The following is a 14,290-nucleotide window of genomic DNA, read 5'->3' as shown; positions in this document are numbered from 1 at the left end:
GGTCCGACTTTCCTTAGAAGGGGTTGCTGCCCCCAGACCACTCACTGTACCATAGGGCTCTTGAGGCCTGGCATCTGTCAGGACCCTCGCAAGGGTCTCAGTGCCAGTTCTCTTGCTTCCCTGTCCAGTAAAGGAACTGAGGATGAGGTTTCTGGGCAGAGTCCGAGAGCCTGACGAGGAGGCTCTGAGCCTGGGCCCGCCAGAGAGATACTAGAAGAGTTAGATGTGGTTTAATGAAATAAAAGAGGGTAAACTGAGCCAAAAGAAGGACCTACCCCCTCCCCAGAGGCCCACTTCTTTCGAGCACTCAGTGGGTTAAAGATCCACTCAGAGGCTGCCTTGGCAAGCCTGAGCTGAAAATGACAGGAACACACGAGGGAAATAGCCCGAGTCACTGTGTCAGCCCAGAACAGAGTCCCCTCCACCAGGGACACGAAGATGGAACAGGCGCCCGCTGGCTCCACAGAATCTGTGAGACTGTAAGACCCCGAAATTCATATTGATTTCTCCGAAGTTGTTAGCATGGCAATACTGGCCTCATAGCTGATACCTCTTGGAAATACCCTTCAGTCCTTTGCTGCGGCCTTCCACAGTGACCACACGCAAGGACAGCGGGAGCCCCAGAGGAGGGAGGTTCCCTGGGACTCTGAGGGCAGGACCAGGCTTCCCTGCAGCGGAGGGAAACGTTAAATCAGAAGAATGGGTTTCACCCAGGCAAGAGGCCCCCCCACTCTGCCCTGATGTGCTATTGTGCACAGAAGGGGGTGTGGCCAGGCCCTGCTCTGACCCCTTGGGTTTGCTGTAGGGCCAGGTGGGGCCTAGAGGGACCCAGCTCCAGGCTGCCATCAGCATTTTCCATCTGCCCCAGGGCCTGTAGAAGGGATCAGGTCACTTTCTATTTCAGAGCAGTTAGGGAGAACTGTTTCCTAGAACCAGGCTGTTCTCCCCACCGCCCCCCCCCCCACCCCAGCCTAACTGATGAGCCCTGGTTGTCAGGCACCTGTTTACCTTGGAGACGGAACACTGCGCAGGGCTCTGAGCGGTCAGTTGAGGCCCACAGGACACTGGGCCTCAGAGGCAGAGCTGTGGAGCCCGTACAGCCATGGAGGGTCTGCCGCCTGCCCCCGGGGCCACATTGCAGCTGATCCTGGAGCACCTGTGGGGCGCTCTGCTGGTGGTTCCTGAGAGCTTGATGCGCATCTCAGGTCTCCCTGCGTTTCCCTGGGAGATCCTGGTATGTGCTGTGGTGCTGGTTCTGATAGTAAGGAGATGGCACACTTTAAGAAGTGTGATGTTCCCACGGAAAGGTTCTTCTGCCCACGGTGAAGTCTGTGGAAAATGCAGTGAGAATATGGGACCAACGGCTCAGGCTGATGAAGCCCTCAGGCCACCTGGGGTGGAGGCCCGTCCTCCCACGTTACAAACCTTGTGCTTGTCGGCAATGCAGGCAGACCTGAGCAGGTCATCATTCAAGGACACTGTGGACTTTCTGGAAAGGGCACACAACAGCCGGCCTCCTCCACTTTCCCAAGTGACTGATGGAAAACACACCTTGAAAGCCTCAGAGGAGGATGGAGAACAACCTCAGAAAAAAGAAAGGAAAGATTTGCATAAAAGTATTGATTTTCCACAAAGTCCAGAACTGTGTGACCAAGACATTGAGAGAGAAAAGCAGCGAGTCCAGGACAAGGAGGAGCTGGGAGGAAGCCTGGAGCCGTCCAAGGCACGAAAGGAGCAGGTCCTGAAAGATAAACTCAGCCGATTAACATCCATGGCAGAACGCCTGCCGCCCACCTTCCCCTCGCCTGGCCCCCTTGGAGATCACATGGATGAAGGGAACCCAGACGTCCAGCCAAAGAAGGAGGCAGGAAATGGCCGTCGTCCTGTCCACGGCTCAGAAGTTGACCTGAAGGGCGTCCCTGACGATGCTGACGGCAGCGTGTCCCTGCCACGTCCTGAAGGGGGACATCAAGGAACAGCCAGACAACTGAGGGAAGAAAAGCAAATGATCGAAGCGCTTACAGGACAAATCACAAGTCTCCAAATTGAGGAGGCGTCTCTGCAGTGGGAAAATTCACTGCTTGACAGTGAGATTCAGCAGCTGAAGCGGAAACGTCAACGTCTGCCTGATTTACATGACGACTATGTGATGCAGCTTCACAGAAAATTGTTCAAGGAGGAAACACGCTGCTCAGAATTGAAGAAGAAACTTTTCAACGTGTGTAAAGACATGAACTCCATATATCAGATCCGCAACCTCTCCAAGAAGATAGCTGAAGACATGAGCAAAGAATTGGAGAGAACCACTTCCTACTATGACCAGGAGATCCGCTTCTATGAGGAAAGAGCCCAAGAAAGCTGGGTGGCGGCTGTGGCCACGGAGAGAAAGCTCATGGAGCTGAGGAAAGAGAGTGACCGCAGCAGGCAGATGCTGGCCAAGGTCGAGTCCAGCTTCCAGCCTTTCCCAAGGGGCCCTTGTGCTATCTCTGGTCCACCCGCAGCCCACAGAGGCCCGGAGGTGTCAGGGGGTCCCCTGGGTCAGCAGCCCCCCCTGCCCCCCGAAGGAGGAGGGTCACGCTGTGAGGGCTCAGGGACCCTGGGTCACTGGCAGGTTTGAATCCACTCACAGCAGCTGGGTCTGGACACTCACAACCAGGACACAACATCTGTATGTGTTTCCCTTTTTAAAATAATTTTATGTTTCTCTTTATTTTTAGCTACTGTAACTTAATTGATTATTCTTGTTCAAGTAGATAAAGCATTATAATTTGTAAATTTTTTTTCCAAATTTTCATTTATACTCCATGTATTTCTGCTGAAGTAATTTGGATTAGTCCTTCTTTAGTTAAGCTACTGTTACCAAATGGATACCACAATTATCCTTATTAGTATAGCATTATACATTTATGGTAGTATTATTTAAATATAGACTCCATAGTATAATTCTCATGAATACATAATATCTCCATTGAACCCTCCAGAATTCTATAAGCATTTTATTTTGATATAAATTAAATGCCCACTATGACTTAAATCATTCTTTAAGTTTGACATGAATAGAAAAGTTTGCCACAATATAGACCATTTCTCTGTACTCTAGCTATGTTTACAAATCTAAAGAGGTAACTCAATATTTACCTTAATAAACTTTGGTTGGTTTAAAAACAATGCAAAAAAAAAAAAAAACCATATACAAAACAACATGGGGACTTCCCTGGTGGCACAGTGGTTAAGAATCCACCTGCCAATGCAGGGGATACGGGTTCAATCCCTGGTCCGAGAAGATCCTACATGTCACGGAGCAACTAAGCCCGTGAGCCACAACTACTGAGCCTGCACTCTGGAGCCCTCGAGCCACAACTATTGAGTCCAAGTGCTGCAACTACTGAAGCCCGTGCGTCGAGAGCCCGTGCTCCACAAGAGAAGCCACTGCAATGAGAAGCCTGTGCACCACAAGGAAGAGTAGCCCCCACTCGCCACAACTAGAGAAAGCCCATGCACAGCTATGATGACCCAACGCAGCCAATAAAAATAAATAAATTCATTTATTTATTAAAACAAACACGCAACTGAGAAAACAACAACACCACATTCAAACTGTGTATTGTTAGTGTACTCCTAAATACATAGTTTAGTCCTAAATTCATAGCATTCGTTTAGTCCTAAATACACAGATTGGAAGACTTAAGCTTTTGCAATGGTTTCTTACTGTTTTGTAATTTTTTTCTTAACTTTTGTTGTTTTGTTCAAGATAGTGTTTGTTTTTTCACATCTCTAAAGTTTATGAAGTCAAAATTAAAACATTTTCTCTTGATGGCACACACACACACCCCACAGCACAGATAGATACTGGACCTATTTAGTTGTTTTGTGAGTAACAGGGACACTTGGCAAAGCTCTCAGCGGTTACACACTCAGTAAGCTCTGAGAACAAGAAACAGTGCGATGGAAATGCCAAAAGTGGCATTCCATGTCCCCTTCAGCACTCGTCATTGTATTAGCCACTTAAAATGCAGTTCCTGGGGGAAAGCATGATTCTTGTCGTCCCTTTTCACATTTTAATCTATTTCACAGAAAATCTTCCTTAAAGTACCTTAAGGAATTTCATTATAAGATTTTTTTTTTTTTTTTAAAGAATTAAGCTAAGCCGCAGAGGGAGAAATAACACCACATACCCTTCAGGCAATGAAAACAAAATCATTGCCCATGTGTTTATTTTCCAGTGGCACTTTGCTTTATTGCTTTGTTACTGTTTGGGGTCAGAAATACTAACCTTACTTAAAATTTAAGGCAACTTTTCTGTTTATTCGGAAATACAAGGATGAATTCAAAACTACTGAAGTGTAGTTTTCTAATGATTTTCTTGTGGTTTGTTTGACTCAGCCATCAAGCAGTCAGAGGAGATTATAATTTCTAATTAATGGGTCATGAAGTCCTTTGGTTAGAGTATAACTTTGGTCATATGAACTTAATAACCATAAATGCTGAAGAGTATTTCCTGGTTTATTTATTAATGATAACATAAATGGTTACTTTTATATAAGAAGACATAACATTATTTGAATGAGTTCCTACCAATAATCTGTAAGTTCTACTTGAATGAAAACACAGAAGTTCATGCCTGATGATGTTATAAGAGAGGAATAACAGCAATGCTAGTAGTTAATACTTAGTGAACATATATCATACTCTGCCTGGTACTATATACTTTGTATTTATTACTTGTTTTTCATTTATTTCTCACAGCAACCCTATCAGATGTGTAGGATGTTTGATTTGATTGTTTACCTTTTATAGATAAGAGAAGTAAGGCCTATCAAGATTAAGAAACCTGCCAAAACTCACACTTGAGAATATTAAAGTGTACTGAGTGCCTACGTGATGTGCTAATCATTGTGCTAAGCTTTTAACTTCTTCCTGCCTCCTTCTTTCCATCCCTTCTTCCTAGATCCCTTATCCTCTCCTTTCCTCCCTCCCTTCCTTCTTTCCTTCCTACTAATAGATATTTATCAAGTGACTGCTACATGCCAGGCATGTTTTCTGGCACTGGATATTAGACTGGTGAACAAGACAGCCAAGCTTTTCACTCTCACGATATTTATTTTCTTATAGAGGAAGTCAGATATGTGTTAAATTAGTATCAATAAAGCAGACGGTAACATGTGCTGTGAATCAAGATATAACAGAGTCACTGTGTAGCTACTTTGGGCTAATTGGTCCTGGCCAGGATTTCTAAAGCTGTGGCATTTGAATAACAGGAAGAAACCCCTGTGGGATGGTTGGGGCTGGGGAGTGGGAAGAATTTCAGGCAGGGGGAACCATGTTTAACCCTCTTAGTAACTCTATAAGAATTATTATTCCCACTGAAAAGAAAAATGGGTGCTCAAATATAGTGAAATAACCAGTCACAATCATGGAATCGGTGTGCTGCTGTATTGGCCTCCATCAGATGAGTCTAATTCTACAGTGTTGCTTTCGCCATAATACGAAACTACTGCCCATTTAGTGGATTTGAGAGTCACATGTGCACACACACAATACTCGTATGAAGTGTGTCCTGAAAGGGGCAAGACACGGGGATACGGTTGTGTGAGCGTGCTTGGGTGCGTGTGCTTACTTGTATCTATAGCAGCTACCATCAGATGCTTGGTTCTGTGACACCATTATTTGAAAAACTTTAATAAAACATTTTTCACCTCACATACACCCAGATACTTGACCAGCCTTTAAAAACCCGCTTCTTAGAGAAAACCTTATGCATACGTAAAGCTTAAAAATGTCAGCATGTCTGGGGCTATTAATCACATGAATAGGGCTTGTAAAGGAACAGCAAGTTAGCCGTATAAGAATTTATTTACAAATATCCACCTTGACTTTGTGAGTAATAACTTTTATATTACAAGCGAAAAATAGTGTAGTGCTAGATCCCTTGCTTAAATAATATTTGTTTCTTGAGAGGAAAATGTCTAAATCCTTAGTAAAAGAAGAAGGAATTCACTTTTCTTTGATTAAACACAAAGCAAAAGGGCTTCCCTGGTGGTGCAGTGGTTAAGAATCCGCCTGCCAATGCAGGGGACAAGGGTTCGAGTCCTGCTCCTGGAAGATACCACATGCCACGGAGCAACTAAGCCCATGTGTCACAACTACTGAGCCTGAGCTCTAGAGCCCATGAGCCACAACTGTTGAGCCCACGTGCCACAACTACTGAAGCCGGCCAGCCTAGAGCCCGTGCTCTGCAACAAGAGAAGCCACTGCAATGAGAAGCCTGCGCACCACAATGAAGAGTAGCCACCCATTCACTGCAACTAGAGAACGTCTGTGTGGAGCAACGAAGACCCAGTGCAGCCAATAAATAAACAAATATTTTAAAAACATAACAACAAAGAAAACAAAGCAAAAGACCGTTGGTAAGCTCCTGGAGTTTAGGAAAGTATGGAAGGTTGGTCTTAAAGCATGGGGTGTAAAATTAGGCAATTAAGAGCATTCTGGATGGCTATTCTAGGATAAAACCATTGCAATGGCATGGACAACGTATTGTATGAAGCAGGACTTATTTTGTTCCATTTGCGATTTTTTTTCCATTAGAAGATATTGGCTGCCTGCAGGAACCAGGTATTTTACTTGAATCTCTGCCTATTGTTCAGTTTTGTTCAGCAAAATCTTTCTCAACCTTCTATTTCTCTTTCAGCTTATACTAAGACTCTGTAAGAGGAGAAAAAAGCCAAGATGTTCTGGTTCTCCTTTGTGAAAGATTTTTTTTTGATATATAGAAAAATTTTCCAAAAAATTCCTGATGGAATCCAATCAGGGTCAAGATTTATCATCTGCATTTAGCATTTACACTTCTGAAGTTTGAGAGGATCAGAGTAGTGTATATATAGAAGGAAATACACACCAAATGACCTTATCAGTTGTTTTATGATAATAAGAATTATTACTTTATTTTTTGGAAGAGTTTAAGGTTTATAGAAAAATTAAAGGTGAAATATAGAGATTTCCCATGTATCTCCTGTCCCTACAAATGCATAACCTCCCCATTATCAACATCCCCCACCAGAGCTTTGTTCTAATTTTTTTTTTTTGGCCACTTCCCCGGCATGTGGTACCTTAGTTGCACAACCAGGGATCGAACCTGCACCCCCTGCAGTGGAAGCACGAAGTCTTAACCACTGGACCGTCAGGTATGTCCCATGTTATAATTGATGAAACTATATTGGCATATCATAACCACCCCAAATCCATAGTTTACATGATGGTTCACTCCTGATGCTGTACGTTCTATGACTTTGGACAAATATCCACCATTACAGTATCACACAGAATAGTTTCACTGCCCTAAAAATTCTCTGTGTCCCAACTACTCATCCCTTACCCTCCCCACCTCGGGCCCTGGCAAGTTGTTTGCTTTTAAGAACTGGGCAATCCTGGGAGGGACAGTCCTTCTCCAGTCAATAAGTTCCCAGATGCCAGAGCATAAGAATACGGAAAATAAGAAAATATAGTAATATGTAATTTATCAACAAAATAAAATGAAAGCGTCTTGGTTTTCTATTGCTGTATACCAAATTACCACAACCTGAGTGATTTAAAACAATAAGAGTGTGTTATCTCTCATGGCCTTGGGTCAAGAGTCCAGGCACAGAGCAGTGGGTCATCTGCTCAAAGTCTCATTAGGCTGAAATCAACCAATTAGCCAGGGCTGCCATCTCATCTGAGCCTCGAGGTCCTCTTCCAAATTCAGTGGTCATTGGCAGAATTAAGTTCCTTGCAGTTGTAGGACTCAGGTCCCCATTTTCTTGCCGGCAGTTGCCCTGGGTTTTTTCTTCAGCATGCAGAGGCCACCCTCCTGTCCTGGCTACGTGGAGCCCTCAAAGGGCAGTTCAAACGTGGCTGCTTGCTTCTTCCAGTAGCATGCCTCACTCTCAAGAACTCACCCGATTAGGTAAGGTCCACCCAAGACAATAGCTTTTGCATTAACTCTACTTTTCAGGGACCTTAACTGCATTTGCAAAAATCCCCTTAATCGTCTATGGGAATACAGTCACAGGAGTGATATCCTCTCATATCCACAGGTTTTGTCCACACTCTGAAGTGGGGTGATGCAAGGATGTGGGTCATCTTAGAATTCTGCCTGCCACAGAAGAAAAGTACTCCTTTGGAGACAAAATTAAAGAAACGCTGTCAGAAAGATTTTCTTCTTTCTCCTTGGGATGTTTTCTGTATTTGAAATGGATTTATTGAAAACTAGCATCAGGTAGTATATGGTCTCCCAGCAGAGGAGGTGGATGCTTCCTCTGAAGCATGGTTGCCTGACTTCCATGACTTATCCTTGACCCTAGTCCTAGGACCACCTCAATGCAAATATCCCAGAAGGTTGGTGAGGCTTTGGTGCATATGAGCGTTCAAATTCAGCAACAGCTGAAATGTTCTCGCATTAAGGGAGTTGGGTGCTACCATGGACTGAATGTCTGTCCCCACCCCCACCCCCCACCCCCCCGCAAATTCATAGGTGGGAGCCTAAATCTCCAACGTAATGGTATTTGGAGGTCGGGACATTGGAAGGTAATTGCGTCATGAGAGTGGAATCCTTGTGAATGGGATTGATGCTTTATAAGAAGATATGAGAGAGACAGAGAGAGAGAGAGAGAGAGACAGAGACAGAGAGAATATGAATCTCAGCCATGTGAGGACACAGTGAAAAGAGAACCAGGAAAAAGGCCTTCACCAGACACTAGGTCTGCCGACACCTTGATCTTGGACTTCCCAGCCTTCAGAACTGTAAGAAATAAATGTTTGTTGTTTAAGCAACCCAGTCTGTTGTATCCTGTTATAGCAGCCTAAATGGACGAAGACAGGTACTGCTAATGGAACAGACATTACACGGCATGTGGAAGATGACAGGGAGGATGCTGACGTCTGAGCAAGGGGGCCCTTTCCTCCTCTCTCTGGGGTTCCCAGACATGCATTTCAAACTCCGTAAATTACTCAAATGCTGGGCTCTGATGGTCAGTCATCATAGATTTGCCGGCTGCCTGCTGCTAAGAATAGTTTAAAGGTGATATGGGAGGGATGGGGAGTGTTCCGTGCATGTTCACATTTATTGTGCAAAGGATTTAGAGCTTTAATCTTTCTCAGCTTTGCTTCCAGAACTCCAGGGCCTCACTGTGACTGTTGCATTCAAAGCATGAAATGCTATTTTAGGCCCTTTCTGAAATCTCCTGTAAAGAATATTGAATGAGGTAGAGAAAAGCTGTGTTTACTTATTCAACACGCCTGAATGTTCCTTCCCAAATGGCACTGTCTCCCTCGCTCCATCCTTAGCCCATCTGAGAGGTCATTTCATGACTAATCTCAAATAATTTGGGAAAATTAGGTCGATGCTGGACTTGATCCAGAGGTCTCGGAGGGTTGAATTCAATTCCCAAAGCTGGGTTGTTTTGTTTTTTTTTTCCCTTGGTTCAGCGGTTATCAGACTAAACGAGTGGTTCTCAATTTTACATTTTCCGGTGTCACAACTAGAGAGGCACTCTTGGCATTCGGTGGAGACCAGGGATGCTGCTAACATCCTGCAGCGCGCAGGACGCCCCCCCACCCTCCAAGGCAAAGAATTATCTCGTCCAAAATTTCAATAGCGTGGAGGTTGAGAAAGCTTGGACTAAACCACACCCTTCGGCCTGCCAACGCTGTGTCTGTTGCGCTAAGGCAAGCTCATCCTGGAAGGCCAGAACATGGGGAAGCCGACTTTCTGGAGCTGTGGTCACTTCTGTCCCTCCTCACGCCCCTCTCCCAAGGAGGTGAAATGTCCCCTAACCCCCAGGGTTCTGTGTCTGTGGGCCTGCCCCACAGAACACTCAAGATCTTGGATCTAGAAGCCCAGCCCTTTGTAGGAGCTCCAAGCAGGACCTGGATGCAGCGGAGCTGTACATCAGGGGGTGACGTTGCCCACTCACACCCCTGGGTCCTCTCACCTTTAGGTGGAGGTGGGAAGGACCCAACGCCCAGGGCTTTAGCTGGTTATCATCTTATTCAGGACTTCATTCTCTGTCACATAGGTAAATCCTGAATAAATGGTATGCATTCCTGATTTTTACTTTCAGAAGAAAAGGTAAAGATCAGTCCAACGTAATGATATAAGGGAATCTGTAAAAGGAGAGAAAATATCCTTTCACGTTATGACAGAAGCACGTCAACATGGAAGACCTCAGCTTGAATCTCATGTGTGCTCACAAACAACACTCTTTTGCACGTTTGTGTTAAGTTCCAGAAAGAAATAGAAAATATTTGAATTCGGGGGATAGGAGAAGGTTTTGGGTGCTAAACCCCAAATCCCCGGTCACTCGCCTCTCTGGGTAAGGGCAACTTGACTTGTTCTCCTTGCTCTGTGACCTTGGGTGTGGTGTAGTGGCTTTGGAGCCAGACACACTGGGTGTGATTACTTATCGTCTGTGTGTCCTTGGGCTTGTTACTTAACCTTTCTGTGCCTTGGTTTCCTTATCTATCAATTGAGATAATAACACTGCCTGTGCATAGGGTTGTTGAGAGAATGAAGTGAATAAATATTTGTAAGGTGCTTAGAACAATGTCTGGCTTTTAGTTAATGTTGCCTAAATGTCTGTTGGCTAATTTTAAGGTCTTCTTTTTTTTTTGGCTGTAACGCTCTGTGAACCTATGACCCTTTTTTGTTACTGACCCTGGAGGCAGTGCCTCATTCAGAACCAGCAGGTACAGCACCATGATAGCCACTCCGCTTGGTTTTGTAAGCAGCACACACCTTTAAGGGATTTTCATCAACAAGAGAGAAACACAGAGGTCTTTAATTAAGATGAGCTTTGCCAGAAATTCAATTCACCCGAACTCTGGTCCAATGGCATCTTTGTGGCTGAGATTTTCCTTCGAGGCTTTCACTGTTCCCACTAGATGGCATGTCACTTTCTCGTGTTTCTGCTTCTTCCTGCTTCTCTTGGATATAGATCATGGATCTTGTTTTGTTTCGGAGAGAAAGCTGGCACTGGTGTGGTTCTAGAAGGATCATGGAGACTGAAATCTAACAGCTCCATTTAGCTGTGGGGAGACAGGGCCCGGGGAAATGAGATTTGTTCAAGGTTCAGGCAGCCTGGTACAGTACCAACAGTCCCCTCCAATCCCAGGCCCGTTAAACTCTGGACCGCACAGAAATGACAGATGGAGGGGGACCAGCCATCAGTCTTGCTCCCTTCCTGGTGAGAAGAAATGTGGCCCTCTGGCAACCCCTGAGGACGCTATGGGCAATGGGGGTGGGTAGGAATACATCCTCTTCCCCTCCCCCATCGCATTCCCCATGGCAGAGGTGCTGTCAGGACTGGGGGATGACAAGTTCCACCCCCCCGGTTATGATGCTGAAATCTCAGCCTCTGTCACTGGTGCCGAAGCAAATCTCAGAGACGGAGTTTTGGGTGACATAGAAAAGGAGAGCTTTAGAGCTTTGCCAGGCGAAGGGGGACACAATAGGCTCCTGCCCTGAAAAACTATGTGTCCCAGCCTGCGAGGATTTGGTGAGGAGTCTTGTGGCAACAGTTCAAGGGCGGGGCTGCTGATAAGACGAGCGTATGTCCAGGGTCTCAGGTGGTGGGTCTCCTAATCTTGATGAGCTTCTCTGGTCCCTTTAATCTCACCTCAGGTGGTCTCTTGGCGGCTCCTCCCTTGATCAGCAAGTGTTGGAATCTGCCCTTTGGGACTCAGGGAAGGTCATGGAGACTGGAGTCTAGTCTACAAGAAATGGGGGACAAAAAGGGCTCCAGTGCCCAAGAACCCCAAAAGGTCCTCCTCAGTTTCACCCACACAAAACCTGGATCGATCAGGCTCCCTTAGAAATACTCAGTGCCTGGCCTTTCCCCCTATGCCTTCTGGTCCCATTGCCTCCTCTGTCAAATGGGGAGAATGATGCGTCCTTTCCACCGGCTGTCCTTGCACAGTTACTGATGCCGAGCTGGGCCCTGTGGGGCTCCCAGGCATGGAGGAATTTTTGTCCACCATTTATTGTAGACAAGGCTCCAGCCTCCGTGACCTTCCCTGAGTTCCAAAGGGAGAATTCCAACACTTGATAATCAAGGGAGGAGCCGCCAAGAAACCACCGGAGGCGAGATTAAAGGGACCAGAGAAGCTCATCAAGATTCGGAGACCCACCACCTGAGACCCTGCACACACCCTAGTCTTGCCAGTAACCCCACCCTTTTGAAACTTTACAGGAGAAAGAAAAATGCAGGACTGTTATTGCCTTGATCCTTATCACACATTCTGACCACAAGTCCTGACTATATGACCTCTCCCTGTTCCCCAGGCAGCAGGGCACAGTTCTTGAGGCGATAGCTTACTGCGTTCCCTCTTTGTCTGGCAAAGAAAAAAGCCACTCTTTCTTTCTCCTCCATAACTCTGTCTCCATATTGCCATTCAGCATTGGTGCACAGAGAGCCAAGACTTTGGCGACACTATTAACAACGTCCCTTTTACTCTCAAAGGTGCTGCAGTTTGGAGGATGAGTTATTTGACCCTGCCCGTAGCATCTCCTGGAATTCAGCAGCTGGGAGGCATATTTGTGTGTCTTGGAGTTTGCACACGGGGGACGTCAGTTGCAGCATTGGGCCCCTTGCCCTTGTTTCCCTGCCCAGTGCTGGTCCGCAGGTACAGCCAGAAGGGGGCGCGTGCTTGGCAGGTATCACCGTTCAGGGTGTGATGGCCAAGACTCCACGCCAAGTAGAGAAAGGCCTGTGGACTCTGCCTCCAGGCAGACATGGGGAAGAATCCTGACAGATCTTTGCAGTGTTTGGAGGAAGATGAGGGATAAGGTTTACATCACACCTTGAAGGTTCAGTTGCTCAGCACCATAACAGATCTACCACGGGGCAGCCTGGATTAATATCCTCACACCACTAATGCCATTATACCATTAACATCATCACATTGCAAGTACCATGGCTGAACCTGGGCTCCAAACTCTGAGATCTTGGTGGGACTTCAGGGCATCCCTATATAGGGAGCTGCATAAACCAGTGCCTGCAGTCTTCTGTCTAGCAAGAGGGGGGCTTCGGTGGACGCCTGGGGTGGTCTCTACCCAAGTAGGACATCTAACTACACAAATATAAAGCAAGCTCCTCCTCCCAAAGGTGCACTTACGTCTCTTGCTTTCATGGGACCAAGGGACCTCTATGGAGTGAAAGGCTTTAAGCACCTTTTACTTGTGGGATTCACTGTCTGAGGGAGGCACCACGCTCACAGCAGCCTTCTGCAGGAGGGACACACAGGAGCAGGGGGAAGGTTTGAGATAGAGCCATCCAGGAAGGAGGGAAGAGCAGGTGAGCTTCCCCAAACCCAACACCAAGCCCCACAGACTGAAGCCAAATGATGGTTTTTCCCAGCCAGATCTAATGAGGCACTGTCCTCAATTATGAGTAATTAGTGACTATTTTTGTTAAAGGCTTACCTCTAACTCCCCCGCAGGTAGACCTAAGCTCCATCAGGGCGAGACCTTGTCTTTTTCATCCCACAGTCTCCTTCACCTAGTGCTGTGCCTGGTACCCTGCAGGCAGTGATGAGCCCCGTGGGGGTACCTGGGCGCGCCCTGCATGTGCGGAGGAACTGACAGATCTTCCTGTCTTCCTGCCTCCTGGCCAGATGTGTGAGCTCCAGGAGAGTGGTTGTAGGGAATGAGTTCAAAGGACAGGGCCCCACTGGGCAGACACGACACAAAGGGCGTGGGTGGGGCCAAGACAGCAGGGAGGGGTGAGGAGAGCCCAGAACGCTCGTCCCAGATGGCCCAGGAGAGGAACTGCCCTTGGGGAGCTGTCAGTTCTGTGCAACCAGATCTGTCTAGACCAGCTGCAGTGACAACCAGGACGGGAGGTGACCGGGAATATCAGAGTTGTGGATTCCTAAAAGGATAGGCTTTCCTCTAGCCAGGCATCAAGGTGTACCTATTAATAGAATATCAAACGTGTAGGGCTCCCCTGGTGAGGCAGTGGTTAAGAATCTGCCTGCCAATGCAGGGGACACGGGTTCGAACCCTGGGCCGGGAAGATCCCACATGCCATGGAGCAGCTAAGCTCATGAGCCACAACTACTGAGCCCATGTGCCACAACTACTGAAGCCCACGTGCCTAGAGCCCATGCTCTAGAAGAGTAGCCACCGCAATGAGAAGCCTGCGCGTCACAACCAAGAGTAGCCCCTGCTCTCTGCAACTAGAGAAAGCCTGCAAGCAGCAACAAAGACCCAACACAGCCAAAAATAAAATAAATAAATAAGTTTATAAAAAAAAGA

At 46.6% G+C, this 14,290-nt stretch overlaps 1 protein-coding gene across 1 annotated transcript; it reads left to right on the top strand.

The window, feature by feature from the left end:
• The first annotated feature begins 1,102 nt into the window (after positions 1 to 1,102).
• Positions 1,103 to 2,617, top strand: LOC130829904 (cTAGE family member 15-like). Its single transcript, XM_057696446.1, has one exon. It carries the CDS (start codon positions 1,103 to 1,105, stop codon positions 2,615 to 2,617), a length of 1,515 nt encoding a protein of 504 aa, XP_057552429.1.
• Positions 2,618 to 14,290: the final 11,673 nt, after the last annotated feature.

This window comes from Hippopotamus amphibius, chromosome 10, assembly GCF_030028045.1.
Source record: "Hippopotamus amphibius kiboko isolate mHipAmp2 chromosome 10, mHipAmp2.hap2, whole genome shotgun sequence".
Classification (NCBI taxonomy): Eukaryota; Metazoa; Chordata; class Mammalia; order Artiodactyla; family Hippopotamidae; genus Hippopotamus; species Hippopotamus amphibius.
This window is presented reverse-complemented; position numbering and strand designations above follow the sequence as displayed.